This window comes from Limanda limanda, chromosome 17 (genome assembly GCF_963576545.1).
Source record: "Limanda limanda chromosome 17, fLimLim1.1, whole genome shotgun sequence".
Lineage (NCBI taxonomy): Eukaryota > Metazoa > Chordata > Actinopteri > Pleuronectiformes > Pleuronectidae > Limanda > Limanda limanda.
In genome coordinates, this window is record NC_083652.1 from 14947375 (window position 1) to 14969567 (window position 22193).

Below are 22193 nucleotides of genomic sequence, written 5' to 3' on the forward strand. Positions count from 1 at the left end.
ACTATCGTCACGACTTCTGACTAAACAGCAGCGTAAAAACAAGCCAACACAACTTCCCTCCTGCAGTAATTGCACAATAAATTTGCGTTGACGTTCTGTTGCAAGTTTATTTCAGAAATGTAACACTCCAAAGAATAAAATGTGGCTCACTTATGTTGCATTCAGATTTTCTTCTGCCATTAATTTACTTGTATAACTCTAAAGGGATGAGGGGTAATCTGAGCAAACCTGAAGTTCAGGGCAGCTGCTAATATATAATTTTTCCTTTTGTTTCGATTCTTTGAAGCTTTACCCCCCTGATGACGCTTTGTTCACGTGTTTTTGTTACAATATCGAGAGCAGAATTAAAGCTAAAGATGACGTTATGATGTGACGTGTTCACTGACTGTCAGTGTTGGTGGAGCCGCTCATCGAGACACGTGTAAAGTGAAACTCTGGAAGGTTTTTGTCCCAATCTAACGGTGACTTTGATGAGAGTATTGCAATATTTACACATTTGCAGTTTTATGAACTGGCGACGTAAGAAAATAATCTAATGTAAAGATTAGATTGAATTCAAATTCACAGTCTTCAACACCCGGTGTCGCCAAATCTACCAGGACGGAAATCTTGTAGATTTTTCACTTTAAAATTATTTTTTGATCTTCCTGCATAAATGTCCGATTTTTTTTTTGTTATTAAAAAAATCTTTCTGCTTCCTAAATACAATAACAATGTGAGAACGAGAGCGGAGGGATATTGTTGTGAATTCTTTCACGTTGACTGCTGGAGGAAGAGTGGACTATTGTTATTTCTCTAATAAAAATAGACTTATATGGATATTTCATATTGTTTCAGATTTTTTCTTTCCTCTGTCTTGCCTTCTTCTAGAGAGGCCACGGTTTTATTCTCAGTCGCAGAGATTGGAAGTTAAGATTTGCCACTGAAACATTTGTGTATTGGGCCCTAAATACTAATAAATTCTATAAGTCTTCTAACTTTTCATCTAGCGCCATAATCAGGTCAAAGTACTTTGATTTACATACAAAACACAACTGAGTGAGTTGTACTTGATTTTTAAATAATTACCAAATGTTGACAGTGAATATTTCACCTGCTAAACCTTTTAGCGTGGTTTTTGTGAGCATCTTTTCAAGCAGCCGATAGGGGTTTTGTTTTTATAGAAAATTTTATTCAACATACATTTTCCAGCAAAAAGGCAATATACAGGAATAGTTGTCGTACACTGCTGCTACACTGAGGATTTTTTAACTGGAAAAGATCAAATTAAGCTGTGATTCTGCAGGTCATCTTTGTACTGCACTTTTTTTTAACAAGACAAAACCAATGCAGTAAGTTTTGAAAAGAAAAAATCCAAATGTAACAAAAAAGAGAAATCATAATTCATCAATGGTACATCAGGAACGCAAAATAAAGAAAAAGAAAAAACCTACACACAAGAAATATGAACACCTGGCTCCTTCTGTACCCAACAACAAAGGTGTGTTTTCTCTTAAATTTTACACGTTCATATTTTTAAATATACAATTCTTAAATGTTGTCTTTACAGAGCCAGCTATACGCTATTAGGGGAGCATTCCATCTGTGCTTTAAAAGAAACCCAAAAAATAAGAAAAACCAACAAAGAAAAAATTAATTTGCAGGGCTTAAAGTGTTTCTTACAATGCTGGTTTTTGTCTACACAATCCTCAAACCTGTGGGGCTCTAAGTGTCTGCAGCTCCCTACCAAGCACAGCGCGGTTACTGCTCCCAACCACGTGGGGGCGACAGTTTCAACCAAGGGTGAAGAACGGGCAGGGGGGCGGGGGAATGGGAGGTGAAGCTTGCTTGTGTGTGTTCAGAGGAATGACTGAGAAAGACATGAAACACTTTTGCACCACAAAAAATAAAAACAAAGGAAAGAAGAAGCCAAGGAGGTTGCGTGTGTGTTTTCATTTAAAGTCGCTGAACAAATTGATCGTGTACATTTTTTTCTTCCAGTCCTGAGAAACCTCTGACGCTAAGTGCCAACGTGCAAGATGAAATACAGACAAATTTCTCCTTTTTCCCCCCAATTTATTTTCAAACAGATGCTGTGGATTTTCTTATGTTATTATACAAGCTCTGCAGAAAGAAACAAAAAGAAATTAAACTTTTTCCTCCAACCGAACTCGGTAACATAGAAAGTGTGTGTAAACCTAGAAATACTTGTTTCTGTAGCACTAAAAAAAAAAGAAGGGAGCAGGAAATAAAAAGAACCACATCAGGGCAACTAGTGAACCTCAGGATGGACGTCAGATCGCAGCAGGGTCTTTTTTTTTTGTCTTTTTTGCAAAAAGATTCTTCCGCAGAATGAACTTCGGACCTCTCCCTCTTTTTTGTAATTTTTTTTTTTTTTTTTTACTGTCAGTTAGTCCTCGCAAACATCCTTTTATCAAACTCTACACACAGCAGCGTGATGCCTCTTCAAACACGTCTTTATTTAAAAACAACCCCCCCCAAAAAATCTGATGGGGGGGAGCGGGGAAAAAAGCCTGTGAGTGAGGTGGGATCAGGAAAAGAAAAAGAAAAACATTGAGTCTAGAAGTTCATCGCATGAGTGTGCATATTATTTATATCATATCACACCTCCACACACAAACTCACTATGTTCCACTTCCTCTCCCCTCTCCGCTTATATCATATTAAAATCTATTTCCCCTACTTCCAGACAGGCAACAAAAAAAGCAGGCAGTCAACAGGTGGAGAAGCCAGAAGAAAAACAACCAAACGGTCTCGAACGTAGACGGAGACGATTTAAAAAAAGAAAAAAGGAAAGAAACTAAAACAAACAACAAAATAAACAGTCGGGAGGTGGTTGGTGCAGTTTATTTTGTGGCTGGAGAATAATCCGTCAGTTGCAGCAAGATCCGATTCGCTGAAGACATAGTGCCGGTGTAGAGCTGTAGGTGTCCAGGCAGGGTGTTAAAAGTGATAAACACACACGAGCACACACGCGCACGCACACACACACGCCCAAAGTCTCTTGCACACGGTTGGTTACAGTCTGTGGTTATGGTGTGTTAAAGACGGTAGGGAAGAAGGCGGAGCAGGAGGAGGATGAGGAGGACAAAGAGGAAGGGGGCGGGCTGCTTTAGTTGTGGATCTTGATTGCTTTCTCCAGGTAGGTGTAGCGACCTCTCTTTGGAGCTTTGTTGAAATGATCCAACCCGAGCCAGGGGCGCGGCTGGGACATGTTACCTGCGAGGAAGGAGACGCGGCGGAGAAACGGTTACTCAACGAGCTTCAGGTCGGGAAAGTGCGACAGCAGAGATCGTGACACATGGACAGTTCGAGCAGCAGCAGTAGCAGAGTTTTCATTTTTTAAGATGTCAGGACAATTGTTATCTGAAGCAATGACAATATGACGCCTGATCTTTGAGTTGTTACAGATAGAACTAAGATTTCTAGTTGCGGTAGCGTTGAGAATGACTTCAGCCTTCACTCGAGTCCGACTTGTACATTAGAGGCAGAGATAGGAAACCAAAAGGCATCATTGTCGAGCGTGCCAACACAGTGGCCATGTTTGCCAGACGAACAACCACCAGGTTCAGCAGCAGCCTCAGTCGTCTCCTTCACATTAACACACTTGAGTGTTTGCAGGTCCGTCCGCTGCTGCGTGAAAAGACTCACTCTGTCTAAAGTCTACTGGATGCATGATTTCAGCCCAGTCAAGTAAAGGAGCAGCTTATCAGTTGAGGCCTCTGATACGTGTGTGTGTGTGTGTGTGTGTGTGTGTGTGTGTGTGTGTGTGTGTGTGTGTGTGTGTCCTGCATAAATGATGGATTGTGGCTGATGCATTTCTACACTTTATAAATCACATTAAGTCCCGCCCATCAGTGCAGTAGCAGTAAAATCAGCAGTGGGAGCCTGGCCAGCCGCCCACAGAGCAGCAGACGCAGTAAATACCTGGCTGTTCAAAGTCCTTCAGGTTGACCTCGTACTCGTCTTCAGTGATGTACTGATGCCGGCCCATCATCACAATCGCAAACTTGAACTGAGACAAAACAAAGATACGTTAGTTTCCAGCTTAATACTCTGTGTGGTTATACTGGCAGCAAACAAAAAGCTAAATATTCAGCAGAAAACTATTAGAATGCGTTCAAATGGGTGATGTGAAGTGAAGTCTTACCTTCTCAAATTCTTTCTCCTGGATGTCCAGCATGGTCTGGATCCTCCTCATCACGTCCCGAAAGGACTCGCCCTGTGGGGTGAGAACAAAGAGTGTCAGTTTGGGAAACAGGTGAACAACACTATTATATAAATTATATTAAATTAAATTATATTATATTGTTATACAAGTGCCCGCACCTGTCTGATTTTGAGCAAGAAGGGAATCCCAAAGGTCCCAAAGACCTCTTTGTGGAAGTGAGCGACCGGGATTAACATTTCACTGTCCTTGTCCAAGTCCACCTGGTCCAAAGGAAGCTCCTGAGCGAGGGAAGGAAAAGGGAGAGAGAGGAGGGTCAAGAGAAGAAGCTCACAACAGGTTTCACAGTGCGCGTTCAGCCACACTGGTGTTTCTGCTGACCTCCAGTGGCTGAAGCTCTCACTGTGCTGCAGTGATGCAGAGCTGCACTCGGGGTGTGGTCGGCACAACTCCACATCACTGTCAGGTGCAACAGACTGGAAAAGGTTCAGCCAGAGGTGCTCGTCCCCTTCAGCTCAGTGAATCTTTCATATGTGAAGCGTTTTACTTTGAAGGGGCCAAACGCTGGCTGCAAAGTGGCCGCTTGTGTAAATAAAGTTATAAAAAGCCCATCAGTGTCAGGCTGAAGGGTTGAGAAGTGGCGGAGCGACGAAAGGAGGAAAAATGGCTTTAAATAAAACTTAAAGAGGAGAGTGCGACAGACACAGGAAACGCATCACACAAACACTCACCTCTATTCTGAAGGTGCGGCTGGCAGCCGGAGATAAACATTCTAGCAGCTCGTCCTCCTGGTGAACCCCGATGATTTTATAGCTTACTATCTCTAACAGCCTGAGAGGGGGGGGGCACAGAGAGACAGGCAGGATTAAGACTCTACAGCAGCTTCACAAAGAATGATTTGCAGAGTGTAAAAATTATAATAATCACATTAAAATACGGGATAATATAAATCAGTGAAGCAGAATTATGACGAGAGGCAGACCTAAAAATCCCAGCGTTGCTAAATATAGCAGCTTTACAAAAATTACAGTCACGCACATTGAGACACATACCTGAGCTTGTCGGAGCCCTTTTCGGAGAGCTCCACTGCTTTTTTACATTCTTCCAAAAGGTCCCGCACGCAGCCATGTTTGTCAGGGTAGAGGGTGATCTCCTGCAGCAAACACACACACAGTCACATTTCAACTGTCTGCTGGAATCACAGTAAACATGTTGCCGAGAGGAAACGCATCGCGTTGCTGTTGAAAGTGTGAGTCTGTGTTTTACCTCCTCTCTGAACGCGGTGTTGAGCCATATGGATTTAAAACTCCTCCTGTTCTCAAAGTCTGTGATCTTCATCTTCAACTGTGGACAAACGAGAGAGAGCGGAGAGAAAGAGACGTTACAGAGATGATTCACTTGTTTTTGTAATGAGCAAAATGTGTTTTCATGTTGCACATTTCATTGTTGAAACAGTCAATTCCACTTCCTTCATTAATGAATGAAGTGGTAATGACTTTGTGAAACACAATAAATGTTCTAAAGTCAGATTCATCTTTTGAGTCTGTTTTCAATGTTAATATGAATGAAGTATAATTTGCTTTTTAAAATAATTAGTTACAAAGCAATTTTTGAAGGTTACAATGAATTATGGTTGATTTTTCTTTGATTAATGGAGGGTAGCTTTATTTGATAATATAGGCAGGCATATATAAATATTTTGCTTTAAACTGAGCCTGTTCATCGCTATTTAATACAAAGACGTTTACACTTTATAGGTTATATTGTTTATACTTAGTGTACAATGTGTGATGACTGAATAAAATCAATCTGCACCTCATCACACGAGAGAATCTAACAGATTCTAACATTCTAATTATTCATTTCGATATCTGTACAAATGCATAAACTTTGTTAAGATCAAAACATTTTTATATAAAAGTGAAAATATTTACACTTTAAAAGCCATCTTTTAACAGTAGCAGCCAAACTATCCTTTCATAAACACGGTCACAAGGGGAGAAAAGACAAAAAACACCCAGAAGGCCGAGCGTTGGCAAACGTTCCCACCTGCTGGTAGTAGAGTTTCTTGGGCTGTCTAGGCTTGAAGAATTGCAGGAGGTCCCGCAGCGTTCCCTCATAGTTGTGTCTGAGAGGATTCCCTGGACCGTCCCTGTACCTGGCCACCACACCACCAGGCAGGGGGGGAGGATGATGAAGGGGAGGAAAGCAGGATGATGAAGGGGAACAGGGAATGGTTGGAAAGAAAGAAGAGGAGGAGGAATAAAAAAGGAAGAGGACAAAAAGTGGACAGAGGTAAAGGGAGGCAAACAAGAGGCAAGGACGAGGATAAACAGAGAGGAGCAGAGAAGAGGAGGAGAAGAAGAAGAGGGAGACAGGTGGTGAGGAAGGAGCCGGAGTGGGAGGAGTAAGGAAAACAACAAAGACAGGTGGGGGGGACAGGTTACGCAACATTTCTACCAACAACTTCAAGTTATCAAATTGAAAGCAAACATTGCACAAGCTGTGAGAACGATGACACACGTTTCTTCATCAAACAAACCATAAGATTTGTATCATCATTTTGAAATTGCAATTCAACCTTGAAACAACTTTTATATTTCACAATGTCAGCCTGAGAAAACTAAATTTTCTTATAATCTCTTACCCTTTTTACACAGGAATAGTGACTGAACTGCAAAGGTACAATCACTCATTTTTGGAACAAAGCAAGAACTTAACTTCCCCTCTCGTTTCTTCTACTTTTTATAAACTACCCTTGGATTTCTAAATCCTTGACGTCAGCAGAATACCTGAAGGTTTCTACATTTACACTTTGTTTTCAAGTGGTTTTCAAATAAAAAGCTTCACTTTCTGACGTTTGAGCAAATTGACATTTGTGAAATGATCAATATCATCGCACATAATCATCATCTGTGTGTGTGTGGATGAGCGAAGCCTCCTACCCCTGTGACTTGAAGAACTGCAGCAGCATAGGATCTGTGTTCAACCTCTGCGCTACCGTCTTGGCCACCTGACAACCACACAACACAAACGTTACAAAAGCAGAGGTCACCAGGGGCCTGTCAGATTTCCTCCTCGTCAGTCAGCACTCAGGGAAAGTACTGGGATCGACCATACCTGAAAGTAGTTCATGCGGTTGGACAGTGTGACCACAAAGCCAGGGTCGTTGTGGATGGTCTTGTCGCAGAAAATGACGTCCACTCGATGGTACAGATCCCGGAAATAGTCCTTGGCTGTAGGCAGCTCGCTGCTGTCGTTCTCTGGGTCGTCCCTGTGTGATCGGAAGAAGGTGGAAACATTGGTGAATTGAGAGTAGACAGAAAAGACGAGTGAGTATATGCAGGTTTTATTAAATGTGGATAAATCTGCCAAAAAAAGAGATTCCATCGTCAGTAGAGGAGTTTGCCTTTCTGCTGTGCTTTGTATGTACACTTAACCTTTACGTAAAAAAACAAATGTACTAGAAGACTCGCGCTGTGCCTCTTACTCAAAAATATTTATATACTGTGATGATATTAGCTCACACTGCTCAGAGTTTAATGCACAAACACAAACAAGTCTTACTTCTGGAAGACGATGATGTCCCCATCCATGAGCTCGTCCAGGGCCTTGTCCAGAGAGACATCGTAGTCCTGTATCCGCTCCGTTAGATTGGGCTTTACTTCCTGTAACAAAAAAAAAGGAAGCATGGGAAAATTTAGTCGGCGAAGTAGTGAAGACATATGGAAATACACAAGATGCGATGTAAACATGCAGAGCTACAGAACAGGCAAGTGTGAGGAGAAGAGTGTTTGATAGAGGAGCCTGGGAATGTGAAGACTGTGAAGGAGCGGGTGAGGAGGTAGAACAAGTGAGAAAAAAGACAGGACTCTGCCAAGAAGTGAGAGGAACATAAATAGATCACCTCATAGAGGATAAGGCTTGTTTCCTGCTGAAAACCTGCTCTCTCACACATGACTGGCAGTAGGTCTCCTGGTTACACAGAGGGAAGAGCAGCACAAACACAATTTAATCTTTGAGCTCAACACATTTTTAACTGATCAGTCGACTCAATGTTTGTATTACATAAACTCTTACATAGTGACAAAATGTTCAGTTTAAATTAGACTGGACGTTACTGCTACTTACTTATTTTGCAGGATATAGGTGTGTAGATATGTCCACAATAATTTAAGCTTCTGGTTTTGGGGTCATACATCTTCAAGAATAACATGACATCATCTGAAAAAATAAAGGGAAAATGTCACTTAAGATACAAACAGGTTGACAATTGAGGAGAAAACTTGAAGAATATTCAGATATAAAACTGTTCATGCTGTGAAGCTGCATTTCAAGTATTTCAGGTTTCAATGTGTCTATGCAACACAAACTGAATGTTGTCAGTTTGTGGTTTAACGAATGATTCATTTGTTATTTTGTCCCGTCATTGGCTCAAACTACAAAGTTACAGAACACGTGAAAAACTGAGCAGGATGACGGTTGATCTGTCAAACTCACGGTCTTTATCAAACTTGGGTAACGTGGCCCCACTGGCGGCCATCTCTGGATCCACCGTCTCTAGAAATATTGTCCAGGGGTTCTCGTTGTCGCTCAAGTCGATCATCTGAAATACAGACAGGACAATATTTAAAAACCATTTCATTTAACAATTTGATCACAGGAAAATCTGCACTTTAATAAAAAAACAAACCCGTCCCTGGGACAGGAACACTTACCGACTTGCTGCAGTCGGCCTCGTAGTCGAGCATGGCAGGTCGCTTGGTTCCATTGCTCCGGGCCTGCATGGGCCACAGCCTCATCTGGTCCTGTGGGAAACCCTGCAGCACATCAATGTGTGAGATTCTAGCCAACAATTTCTATTCTAATGTTGATGTCGCTCGAGAGCAAACATATTTAATGAGATCGCTGAAGTGGGGGGAATACAAAGAGCAGAGAGTGGGTTTGGGGTTCAGTAACATTTCATCAAATGCTGGAGTCCCTCACCATTGTCTGGGAGAGGTTCTGGACGAACTCTTGCAGCGTGGAGCTCTTCAGGACCTTGAAGACGGTGTACTTCACTTTCTCCTCGTCGTACATGTCATTGCCCTGATGACCACAGAACTGGTCTTCGGTCACCATCTGCCACGAAGGGGAGGAGCACATGAAAAACACAGCCTTAGTCACCGACACTTTAGACTTCATTAGGATGTGAAGCTATGAGGGAGAGAATCAAAAGCTTAAAATATAAGCAAACAGAAAACAATCTAGGGCTATGTTGTAGCACTGACGGGCCCGAGCACACGCATTTTGAAGCCTGTTGCGGTTAGTGGAGAGAGCGATCAATGACCAAGTGCACGTCTGCCCATTGCATGTGTTTTGCACACTGCGGCAAGGATTTATCATGCAACGCTGGACCACGCTCACTTATCACCCATTACAATCCAACCCATCAAGTTAGACTCCATAGTGAAAACTTTATCTAAATCGAATTTAGTTTTAAAACGAGGCTTACCTCGTTTTACAAGTTCTTCGAAGTAAAAATTTTGAAAATGGCCACTAAATCCAAAATGGCGGGCTTCCTGTTGTGTTTTTCCCATTGCACCATTTTTTTTGTCTGGTCATGATACACCTGGGCTACAATTTTTATCGAGATCGGTGAAAGCTAACTGAGGGACTTTTCCTTAGATGGCGCTGTTGAGCCATTTTGCCACACCCATTTCAAATTACTCCAGAATACAATTACTTTTTGGGGTTTTGAATTTCCTGCGAATTGGTAAGAATTTGAGCATGTCTAGGCCCTGAAAAAGCCCAAAAGGGAAATACAAATCCTTCGAAATACAATAGGGCTTCCCACCGTAGGTGCTCGGGCCCCAATTAGTTTAAATATGTGATCTGACTTGTTATTGGCAGATACACAAGTTAAAATCTCAGATTGGGGCAAGAAAATTAGGACGTGACTAATAAATAAGGAATAAATATATTTTTCTATGTTGTACGCACAGACTGTGGAACTACAGCACGTGTTTGCTCCTGGCTGTCATCAACATACACGGCATTGACTGTCAACCATCTGTTTAGTCTACGCTTCTCATGTAATTGCTGCTGAGTTGATTTTAACACCACACACGTTTTTAAACTACAGGAACAATATCCGTGTCTTGATGCCGTGATTTGCTAACAAGGTGCACATAAGTCTTGGTGACACATTTTGTGAAAGACAATTCGAACATGATTCAAGACAAAATGCATATTGAAAGTGAACACGCATCCTCTTTCTAACATTTCTCCACATTACCAGACACAAGCAATGAAGAAATTAGCACCAAGTGATGTAATAAAAGGCTAAAACTCCTAACAGATGAGGTCCTATTGCAGTTTCTTAGCCGTCCTGCACCCTTGCATACTTTAAGGTATGAGCACCACTTATCACAGTATGTAACCCAGCTGGGTTTGCTGCGTTCTTACTCTGAATCACTGCCAACTATAACTTTCCTTCCTGTCAAAGCACAACAAAGCTTTGATTTTCCAACTGGTTCTGTTAAATGTGTAAAGCTTTATTGAAACACAATGATGGCAGGTTTCTAGTCATTTCCAAAAGTGTCGAGACGCCTGGTTCCCTACCTGGACCTGCATGTAGAGGTGGGCCTCTTGACGCTCCTTTCTCTTCTGGGCCTCGACCCTTTTCTCCTCCTGCAGACGCTCCACCAGCTGCTGGGGGATGTCCACGTCAGTCATCGGCGAGAGCACCTCACCTAAAATCACAGGGTAGGACAGGGTGTAATCGATTTGTGTTTACAGCCACTGTAACAGTAATTGTGGAGAAGTCAGTCATCAGATGACACAGTGGAAACAGAGATTTTAGTTTTCCACATCCCTCATTCATGCCTCATATACATGTTGAGGGAATATGTCACTTACTGAGCTTGGACTCTCGAATGTAGACCAACATGTACGCGTTGGTGCAGTGGCGCACTGAGAGGTCATCATCGTGTCCGCCATAGTTGTGTTCTATGGCTTCCTCCTTGGTGCATCGTGACACCACGTCATCGTCAAACTTGCACCACTGCAGACAGAGAGAGAATGATAGACAAGAGGGAGCAGGGGGGTTGTGAAAGGAGGAGGAGGTCAAGAATGAGAGAGGGGGGAGGGCAGAGGAGACGGGGCAAAAGTAGGGCAGAAAGGGAGGTTGTCACCAGAGGGGATGTGAAGAAAACAGAAAACCAGAGTGATTTAAGACAACCATTTACATGAGATCATCCTGATATGCCTTCAATCCACCCCAACACAAAAATATAATTTTATTCATTTTCCCTTCACTCAACTTAAATTATAATAACTTAATAAACATTCCATCCTGTGCCTCTTTAAAAAGGAATGATTTGCACATGGATGCTCAACCAGTCCACCTTGTTTATAGACGACACCGCAATGCACTAATAAATGTGTGAGTCAGGAGTATAGCAGGTGAGTGGGAGTGGCTGATGGTGTGTAAATGCTTTTTTTTTTACACCTTCAGATTTACAGTTTTAACATTGTGTGTGAAAAACAGAGGAGATGTCAGCAACTGAAGCTGAACTGTTCTCTTTTATATTCAGTTTCTGAAAGGCACTTTGTTTTCTGTTGTGTAGCTGATTCCAATGTGTTTCTTTAGGTGAGTCTGAGTCGACAGCTCATCAAATTCATCACCTGCTTTTTTAACATCTCGCTCATTTCTCATGTCCTGCTCATTTAATAGAAGGATCTCTGGGCAAATAGTAATTATAGCTCTTAGCAGTCCTGATAATGGTGTCATTTTTAGACCAATTAAATTAAGTAGCTCCTGTTAAATGTCCGCTCTACAGCAGAACAGTGTAGCAAACAGTATGGACTGTATAAGTTGAACACCCGTGGCTTAATAGACTTCTTATAAAGACAAAAACAGGCCAGTGCTTTTCAAAGTCATAGGTATCTTACTGGTATAAATCACATCAACCCCATTAAACCCCACAGAATATTTGGTGAAAGGTGTAAAAAAAAAAAAATCGTCCTCACGATTGGTTCCTTGACGCTGACTTTGCCGTCTCCTTTGGGATTGAGATAGACGACATAGTGCCCGCCATGGTTGTCCCCACTGTGGACCAGCACTGCATGCAGGATGTAGTTGGCCGGGTCCTTAGAGTCCGTCTTCTGAAGGAACTCATCCAGAGGTAACTGATCTGGAAACTCGAACCTATTGAGGAGAAAGAGGGAGAAGGGGAGGCAGAGAGGATGGATGTGAGGAGAGATTGAGATGAAGAGTGATAGGATGGAGAGGGAGAGAGAGGAGATTGGAAATGAAAGAATGACGGGCAGGAGAAAATGGGAGAGAAAGGTAAACGGGGAATAAATATAGATAAAAAGAATTGATGGGTAGAATAAAAAGAGGATTAGGAAGAGATGGGGTCACTGTTTACACCATGAAACAAATATATGTAGGAGAGGACGTATGATTGTGGATTGTGGGCTGTGGCAGTATAATACAGATGGCTCAAGGCTTGTGGGAGAGGCCAGAGGAAAATGTTCCATTCTAGATGACTGGCTCAAAGTGTCATTATCCTGGTGGATTGTTAAAACACCATTAGCCTCCACAATGCATTACACGTCCCACAGGAAACACTAAGTGACTCACTTTCTCAGTCACTCGGTGCAGAAGGTCAGTGCATGCTGTTCAGAGATTGAAGACTCGAGCACCATTTCCGAAAATACTCCTCTCCTTTAACCCGCGTTAATATGGACCAGACCTTCTCTAAATGATGCTACCAGCACGAGCGACTGACGCATTGAGTGAGTGTGAGTGGGGACTGATCTACTTTAATCAGGCCTGTTTGTGTGTGAGCATAACTAGAATTACTCCCTTGCAGTCATTAGCCTTTGTGCATCCACACTTCAAAAAGTCGGACACCATGAACACAAGGACGGATCTGTTACCTGTCGTTGATCTTGATGTTCTGGTCGGTCTGTGGGTCATACATGAACCTCATCAGCTGCAGATGAAGGATCGGAGGGAAAGTGAGGAACTTCACTCCTTTTTCTGCTTCCTGCAGAGCAAACACAAACATGTCAGGTATCCGATCCAGACGGCTCATTTATATTCATGATTGTACCACAAGGTCAGCGTTAATCAACTTTATCAGCCTTAGATGCACTTGTTGAGATTTCAACTCTATCCAGGTTTTTCAGTTATTATTTTGTATTGACATGTCCTATATCTTAACACTATAGAATTGGTTAGGATCTGACTTTAGATCATAACACTAAATAAAATGAAAGTAGAGTCGTTTCCAGCTCTTAAGGCATATTTATGTGGATTTTACCAAATCCATTCATGAGCAAGTAATGTCTCAAATTCATATAGCCTTGTCAACAGGGCCCTGCTTTACTGTATAATGACAATAAATATTGGCTTTAACATATTTTACATTCCAATTTCAAGATCACAAAACAAATAATGACTAGATAAAAAGGAACAAACATAAATAATTAAGATCCAGTCAGTGTGAAGCCTCACCTGCAGGCCATGCTCTCCTGCGTCGTATTTGTTGTCTCCGTCTAACTGTTCAGTCGCAACATAATCTTTGAACGACTCAAAGACTGGGGAAAAAAGCAGAGAGCACTGATGAGACTCGGGGAAACAACCGTGATGCTAATGATGGCAAAGTGCCAGGTCAGCCAAGACGCTGCGTCAATGCAGCTACTCACTGTTCTTCTTTCCTTTTATGCTTAGTTGGATGTCATAGTAGTCCTCTATCCGCTCTGACCGGTAGTCCACATGTTTACACTGGATATATGACTGCAGAGCGAGAACACACACACACAGGGATCAGACAATGACTCAGCTATTGAAAAAACAAACATGATTTCTAAGGAGGACCACTTCTTGATTCACCCTCCTCCTTTTCTTAGGAGGTTACATCAACAGCTGACCTTGTTCCAGGCAACAGCCAGTGTTAGGACAGACCACTTTATTTTATGTGTGTGCAAAAGCCTCCAGCTTCAACAAATGCATCTCTTTTTTTGTACAGTATCTTGATAAAGCTTATCATAACAAATACACAAAAGTTACTGAAAGCATGAGGAGGAGGAGAGGGAGGAGGAGGAAACATACCACCATCTTTCCTCTGAAGAGCTTGGGGATGGTTCCCTCAACACAAGTCCCTTTCATTTTATTCTCCACATTGTCCAGGAGCTGGAAGAGACACATGCAGATGCTGTAGCACGTCAGGTATTCAGCACACATACATGTACAAATTCTCCAAGACACTGTGAAAGGACTCACCACTCTGCACAGCTCCTGCACATCATGTTGCATGAAGCTATCTAGTGTTTCCCATCTTCATATAAAAAAAGCAAGAAGATAGATATGAGAACAAAAATGTAGCTGAAACTAGTTTAAATTCAAACAGAAGAAAAGCATCAAAGCATCAAAAAAACAACCATCAGTGCAGCATTTGTTTCATTTTTATTTCCTATTTCTATCCCACCCCCAGTTAACATCCAACATTTTTAATATTCACTGACACAAACAAAGAAGATCAGCTTTTGTAAAATGACAGGTTTGCCTTGCAGAAGATGCTTCTTTTATATTGAGGAATTCTGATTCATTGTTGAAAAATCAAGCTGTATATCAAGATGTTTCTGATGTGATTCAAACTGAGCAGACATAACAATATTTGATGTTTTGAGCGTAAGGAAATACAAAGCACCACAGGCCAAAAAACACTATTTATTGATGTTAACATCTTATTTTACTCTTGATTTATCAACTATTTAAAAGAGTGAAACCTACCCAAAAGACTTGGTGAGTTTCTTGGTGCCGACGGGTTTGTCGCTGTGTTGCAGCTCGTAGAAAACCCTCTGCAATGCAAGGGGGACACTCTTGGACGAGTCGTCTCCCTCTGTGGGCATCATGTACACCGCCTGCAAGGATTCACACCAGGATTTGTCCAATAGCCGTTTTTTAAAAAGGTAACATTCAGAATGAAGTTACTGATTTTCACTGTAGAGACTTTAACCATTTCAAGTTATCTTGCATTCAAAATTAAAGTGGCCTTTAATTAAAAAAAAGGGCCTTGGTGATGCCAGTTGATAGTGTTATCAGGAGAACAACATTAATAAACAGTGTGTACTTATTGGTAAAACATACAGAGTACACACAAACAATAAATGTAGGATGAGAATCTCGGTACAGTGCATTCAGACAGTTTTCAGACCATTTACTTCAGCATAATGATGCAGCATAACAAAATGTAAAAACTAGAGTCATCAGGAGAAGATTTGTCCTCCAAGTAAAACCCCAAATATTCACCATTCCACTACCTGATTGATATAATCTAATAAGTCAGGGTTTCCGCGATGTACATTTTGTAGCGGAAGCCCAGAGTACTTGAAGTTTACTTGTGTTTGTTTGATTCGCTTTCAAATGTATGATTATTGGTGAGGGGACAGAACCGTCTGCCCCCACTGCTTAACAAGTGCTAGAGGAAACATTGCTTATGACAAAATCAAATTGTTTTTCAAGTTTAGCTCCAGAAACAAATGATTACAGACATATTAATCACTATAATATACCTCAACCTCATACATAAAAAAGATACACAAAGATAAAAGCATACCCGTCGTAGTTGGTTGGTGAAGAAGAGTGTCTGTAGCAGGCTGTTCATGTAGCAAGTCGCTCCCTGGTTCTTCAGTCCAACATAGCCTGTGTGTTTCTTAGAGTCCCAGCTGTTGGAGAGAAAGATGATTTTAGGGTCATAATTCATAAAACCAAAATAGAGAAAATCAAACCCAGTCCAGAGAGAATGAAAGCTACATACGCCACTCCGTGTGGTGCATCTGCCTGGACGTAAACTTCAAAGGTGACTTTGTCGTCATCGACGAAGCCCCTCTCTGGATCGGTCACATCCTGAAACGCACAATCACCAAACACTTTCAAATGAATAGGAAAAAGTATAAGCTAAAACAGACAATAGCTTAATATCATAAACTACCTTATGACAAAGACCAACAGATAAATATGTGCAAATGGTATTTTGTTGCACAGAAATTAAACAGCTGTCAGCACAGCCTACTTTATTCAATAAATAAAAATTACGTTTTTGCAGAATCTTCTGAGTGTCTTCTCTACCAGTCTGTGAAGAATAAGAATTTTGGTGGTTCGTTTCTGCCTTCCAGTTCTGTCTGTTTCTGTACTTACACTCCAGGACATGAAGTTGGAGAAGCCCCAGTCATTCTCTTTGTGGAAGAACAGGTGACTGATCCTGCGGCTGAAAGACTTCTCATCGTCTTTGTAGTTGATGATCTTCAACATGGCCTGCGCATGGCAAGACCACGACCTGGAACACCAAGAACAGCATCCACAAAACAGTAAATCAAATATGTCATGTTTACTCATAAACAACTGCCTTTCCATTGAATTTAAATGGTATATGTAGCTCAAGGTGTGTGAATTTTGGTGCAATTATTAAATTAACAATTGTAGAACATTGTGCAGGCTACAACACAATGTCAGTGAACTTCTGTGATCTGAGCTTAGAAGGCCAGTTAACATAGTACACAAATTATAAAAAGCATGAAAGAATGTCAGAAATTGCAAGATAACAAGGATTTTATTTATATTCTAAAATTCCTTCATCATTGGTGCAGGCAGGTGCTTTTGCAAATTGCATTATAAATTGAATAGAGATCACCTGGGACATGCGGTGATGTCTGCATCTAACATTTCAGTGTTTTGGCCAAAACTACATCAGGAAGGAAAAGGAGCAAATAAGATTACAGTAAGTAAGCAAAACCAGGGAGCTTAGAAGAGCAGTTGACTTTTTCTGTCAAATGTACACGTGTTAAAGACACCAGCAAGGTTAGACACCAAGAAGAGCGTAATAGCAATTTTGAAGGAGCTGCAGGAAATCATGGTCTAAACTACTGACACACTGGTTATAGCTTTGTAATGGAGCAGCAGACAAACGCATAAGAAATTCTGGCATGAAGAAGACAAACTGGAGGATGATTCGATGGTCTAATGAGAACAAAGATTTGCAAATCATACAATAAACTATCAAGACACTGAAGCATGATGGCACAACATCGTGCTAGGAGATCAATTACCAGCCCTGTAAGTTAATGTGTCTGTATAATTTATATAAAAAAAAGAAACCAGGCCCACCAAAAATCTTTGTTTGCCTAAAGCTACTCGATCCCCCGCCCAACCAAGACACCTACGTTGAGTCGGACTCTGCGTTACACTGTAGGAAGAAGCCCACGCTCTTCTGGTGGGGCCGGTCTGGATAGAAGCGCGGCATCACCATTATCTTCCATGGAAGGTTCCGGACAAAGCAGGACGGGCTGAGCACCGACTCGCTCAGGCGGCTGAAACGTTCCACCACAAAGCGGAAAGTCGCCTCTGACCGCCAGCTAGTGTCTGTAGAGAGACGAGGAGAGAGGGTGGGGGGACGATTATACGGGTTAATAGGAGCTTAGATTAGATAGTGAATATAAAACAGCTTTAGATATCAGTGATTTCACACCCAAAAGTGGGGCTTATAACTTCACAGCCAATTAAGTCGAGCCATTTGCAGGATTATGCTAAACCTGGATCATTACTTAGGATTATTTTGTTTACAGATCAAGAAAAGTTTCATTAACGCTCATCCTACACACCGTCTTCCATGTCGTCCTCTGTGTTGTTGTGTCCATCTGCCATGGCCACGTTACCATTGATCACAGGGTTGGCTGGGAGTCTTGGAGGATCGTCCGTGTCCCCAGCTATAAAATGAGACAATGTTGAGACATGATTTCAAGGTTCTAGTGTAGATAACAGTATATAAACCTCCTCTCTTTCTACAGACACTGCTTTGCTATCTGCTCAGTCAGAAACAACGGGTCCAAATAAGGTTTGTCACATCAAGACCAATTAAAATATGGGCACACGTTCTTGCTTTTTGAACGAAAGCAACAAGCATTTAAAAATAAAAGCACACAAAACACTATCTCCTACATTACTTAATATAACACATAGTACACCCGTATTAAGAAAAGCAGGATATTCCATTATTTTGTTGTGTAGAAGGAAATATGAGATTATTTCGCTCAGTTTCTTTGAATGTATGTGTCTACTTAAGAGCAGAGAAGACTGACCATTCGGACAATAATTTAAACCATACAATAAAAACAGCATCAACTAAAGACTGGACTCCTGCATCTTTATCCCCTGCATTGTTACTGGGAAAACCCTGCTGAGACAGCATGACACGTCTTCTTCCCCCGTCCGTGTGTCAGAGCGAGGGCAAAAAGAGAATTTGTGTGTGTGCACGCAACAAAGACCGTGCAACATTACAGTAGGCTGGGTAATTATGGACACAATGCAGGATTAAGCGGCAAGTCATCGCTCAAACAAAAACACACACGCGCACAAAGGACAACAATTATGCAGGCTGGATAATGAGACGACTCGATACACAGTCACGTCGATCAAAACACTCTGATGAAAGAATCGCGGGAGCGTTAAGCAGACTTCTAGGAGCGAGTGAAATCTGCCTGGATGCTGAGATGACAATGATGCTACAAAAAAGAAAAACAGACCCCAGAGTTGCGTCGGCAGCGATGTGAAAACGCAGGCACGTCTGCAAATGTGCTGCTGTGGTAACCTGTCTTTTACACGGTGTATCATACGCATCTGCTCCTCATCTTCCTCTAAGCTTACATGCACAGCGGCGTCTCCAGGTAACGATACTGATCGAGTCCTCTAGGAGACTGACCTTGTTTCCCCAAGTGGATTACACCCTGCTAATGGGCCCTGTCACTCAACTCCATGACAACTTCTTCTCCCAACTACTTCGCTGGCCCAACTTGAAAATCGGTAAGTTTGTACAACCATTAGTCACAGACATCTGCATAAAGGGCAATGTGGGAATTCATATTGGTCCAAAAAGCCGTAAAGTAGAATTAATTTAACAGTAACTGATCTGAATCCCTCCGGTGGCTGCACTACAACATTACCGGTTAATAAAAAAGGCCCAGACACAGTTTGTCTTTTAAGCTATAATAACTAAGAAGGTATTCTTAAGTCTTAAAATCTTCCCAAATCCACAGCCGAGGACTGAAACTGTAAATAAAAGAGACAAAATTGAAGCTGGACAACCAGATAAACAAAAGACAGATGTGTGTTTCACCAACAACAACATGGTAGTCAGAGCACAGCTGATCCTGTTACAGTGATGGCGCCTAGAGGGTGAAATGCTTTTTGATGCATCAGACCACATCCACCGTGTTTCTCTATCAATCTATCAACAAGTGCAAATATTACTTATTGAAACCGTGGCTTGAAAAACATAAATAAAAATGTCCATAATAGATTTAAGAGCTGTTCTATTAGTATATAATGTGCAGATGCTGGTTAAAGCCAAACAGCATGTGGGCCCCCTAAGGAATAAGGAGTTGTGACGCATGTGTTTCTATCAGCACTAAGACATTAAGTTGAACATATCGACTTGATCTCACTGTCCTTGCTAGGCTGCAGTGAACTGGGAGAGTACTGGGAGAGTACTGGGAGAGAACCCAAGAGGCATGAGCCTGCAAATCCTGGGTGAGTGAGGAAGTCTGCTGAGTGCACCTGCTGCTAAGGAAACAAGTCCTCAAAAAAAACGAAGAGTGATAATGTGCAAATGCCATCTGGAGCCCTTTCTCCCTAATGGCCTCTTGTCATTAAATAAGATAAGCCCTATTATGTGCTGGTGGAACAACAAGCAACAAGGCACGTGTGGACGGACACTGGGATCACTGGGAGTGAATGACGCAGTGATGCTCCCACCAAAGTTGACATTAGCACAAACTGAACAAAAACACACACGTAGCACGGATTGTCCCAGAGTGTGATCGGAGGTGAACATCAACAGGAAGAGCCTAACCCTAACCCACGACCGTAACGAACAAAAAAACACAGAGATCATTAAAAATGGCGAGCTCCATACAATGAAGCAGCAAATCCCCCGCGCTGCTGCCCCTGGTCCCGGGGCCCAGCTACCGCAGCGGCCACTACCGTTACTTCCCCAGCTCACGTTACAAGGCTGTCAAAACGTCAACAACACAAAAAGTAACACACAACCGGGACCATCGTGGGGTCCACATTCCTCTTGCAGGATTGCGGTGATCAGCACGTGAATCCCTCACATCGTCTTCCCCCCCACCACGGTCAATTTAGCAAATCCCGGGATTGACGCATCTGCGTTAGCATTAGCTACGGTGCTAGCTAGCCGCTAGCTACACACCATCATCGTATGCGGGGCCGTTATTAGGCTAACATTAGCTGGGATCGCTACAACCACGGAACATGCGGGGTATGAACGCTAAGAGCAAAACATCACCGAGGTGGAGCAAGTTGCATCGCCGGCATTCACGAGTGGGAAATGATGAAATCAAGCGAAGCAGACGATCGGGGCCCAGCTTTCGTGCAGAAGCCAAATCAGACGTCGCAAAATACAAGCCACCATTTTGGAAACGCTTACACACCCCCTCCGTGAGCATTAGCCGATCGGCTAAGTAGCATGCTAGCCATTGAACGCACGCAACGAAGCGGGCCTCGGAGCTAATTGGACAGTTTGCAGTTAGCTTCCCCTGCTAGCTGTGTTTGTCGTATTTTATCTGCTATACTGTTGGATAAAGGAGAACGAGGCTCTGCATCCAGACGAATCCCTTTACACCAAAGCCAAGTTTTAGCAGCGTTTGCCTTTAAGCAGCCACACCAGCAGGTTCTCACTCCCGGAGGTAGCGGCTGGCGTGCAGGCCCACGTTCTAATTTACACGACACGATGCAAACAGGCACAATTCTGAGAGGATGGAGTGAAGTTAGCATGTGGAACAGCTACTGACACTGTATTAAAAAACTATTTTAAAAAGGGAGCTTGTTGCTTTATTTACCGTGTCGCTAACTTTAATGAGAAACACCGATAACTCCCTAAATCTACCCCAAAGCCTGCACTAAAGCCAGATTAATTAACCTAGTGATGGATCAATGTTAATTGCAGGAACCACCATGTTGTCTGCAAACATTCAGATCCTCGGCGATCCGCGGGCCTGCAGCCCACAGGGAGCATGTGCAAGCGGCGATGATTTGGCAAAGTGCATCTGATGCGTCTTGTTATTGAGTTAAATCCTGAGCCCTTTGCTCAGAAAGAAAAAGACAGTGACCGATGTGAATGAGTAGTTTCTGGGGTCTGATCTCCAGCCTGTGTGGATACATGTCGTCCCCGGGTTCGTGTGCAAGCAACGGGATAACATGGAGCAGAGGATACACAAGCTCCGATTGCTAATAACGCAAAATGAGGTCAGCTGCAAGTCTGCTGCATCGGACGCACAATCAGCAGAATGCAAGCCGGCTATCCTGCCTAGCTCCGGGCCTTCGTGTTTACTATAAAGTGCAACTCATCCTGCACACATAAAATATCGAGCTGCTTCATAATTTAACATGTGAACTGGATAAATTTCCCATTAGGTCTTCTTAGCACCAGGACTCACCTTCCATCTCCATGTCCTCCGGCTCACTGAGCTGCTGCTCGCCGGCTTTCTGCTGCTGCTGCTGCGTGTGGTGATGGTTCATGTCGGCAGCTGTTGTTGTTGTTGTGGTGCTCGTGGTGCGGGGCTCCCTGCTCTCTCGGTTCCCCTCGACCTGGTCCAGGCTCGGTTCGGCGGCGGCGGGGACCCGGGTTCTGGGCTGCTGGCGAGGAGGCGGGGTGGCGGACAGGTCGAGCCTCGGCGGCCGGGCCTGCTCTGCTGCGACCTCGGCCTTGTCCGCTGTCAGCGCCGGGGAGTGAGGCGGGGGAGCGGGTAGTGAAACGCGGACGTATTTGCTCGCTATTCGCCCAATCTCGGCGCCTGTGGTGGGGGCGAGTCGCTGGCTTGACGGCGGGGGGTGGGATGGATGGAACCGGGGCTCCGAGGACAAAACAAATTAGCTAAATCAATCCCGTCTTTACCCCGGGAAATGTGGGGCAGAAAGACGACCTGCAGCCCGACGAACAAATACCCTGGTGGTGGC

The 22193-nt window shown here is 42.9% G+C and overlaps 1 protein-coding gene across 3 annotated transcripts; it reads right to left on the reverse strand.

The window, feature by feature from the left end:
* Window positions 1-1149: 1149 nt before the first annotated feature.
* Window positions 1150-22096, reverse strand: usp7 (ubiquitin specific peptidase 7 (herpes virus-associated)). Of its 3 annotated transcripts, none has more exons than XM_061089487.1 (31): window positions 21674-22096; window positions 17822-17926; window positions 17384-17582; window positions 16362-16500; window positions 15982-16070; window positions 15781-15889; window positions 14955-15085; window positions 14445-14499; window positions 14274-14354; window positions 13868-13958; window positions 13677-13759; window positions 13097-13206; window positions 12182-12359; window positions 11069-11213; window positions 10772-10902; window positions 9155-9289; window positions 8887-8988; window positions 8669-8774; window positions 8300-8392; window positions 8076-8143; window positions 7736-7836; window positions 7289-7442; window positions 7114-7181; window positions 6218-6326; window positions 5435-5512; window positions 5221-5321; window positions 4900-4999; window positions 4330-4449; window positions 4151-4222; window positions 3928-4015; window positions 1150-3219 (listed from the first exon to the last, which is right to left on the reverse strand). In XM_061089487.1, exons 1-31 carry the CDS (start codon window positions 21753-21755, stop codon window positions 3113-3115), a joined length of 3330 nt encoding a protein of 1109 aa, XP_060945470.1. In that variant the 5' UTR covers window positions 21756-22096; the 3' UTR covers window positions 1150-3112. The 3 variants fall into 3 exon arrangements, with proteins under 3 accessions (XP_060945470.1, XP_060945469.1, XP_060945471.1); XM_061089486.1 differs by having other exon boundaries at window positions 6218-6320; window positions 21674-21832; XM_061089488.1 differs by lacking the exon at window positions 21674-22096 and adding an exon at window positions 20524-20645.
* Window positions 22097-22193: the final 97 nt, after the last annotated feature.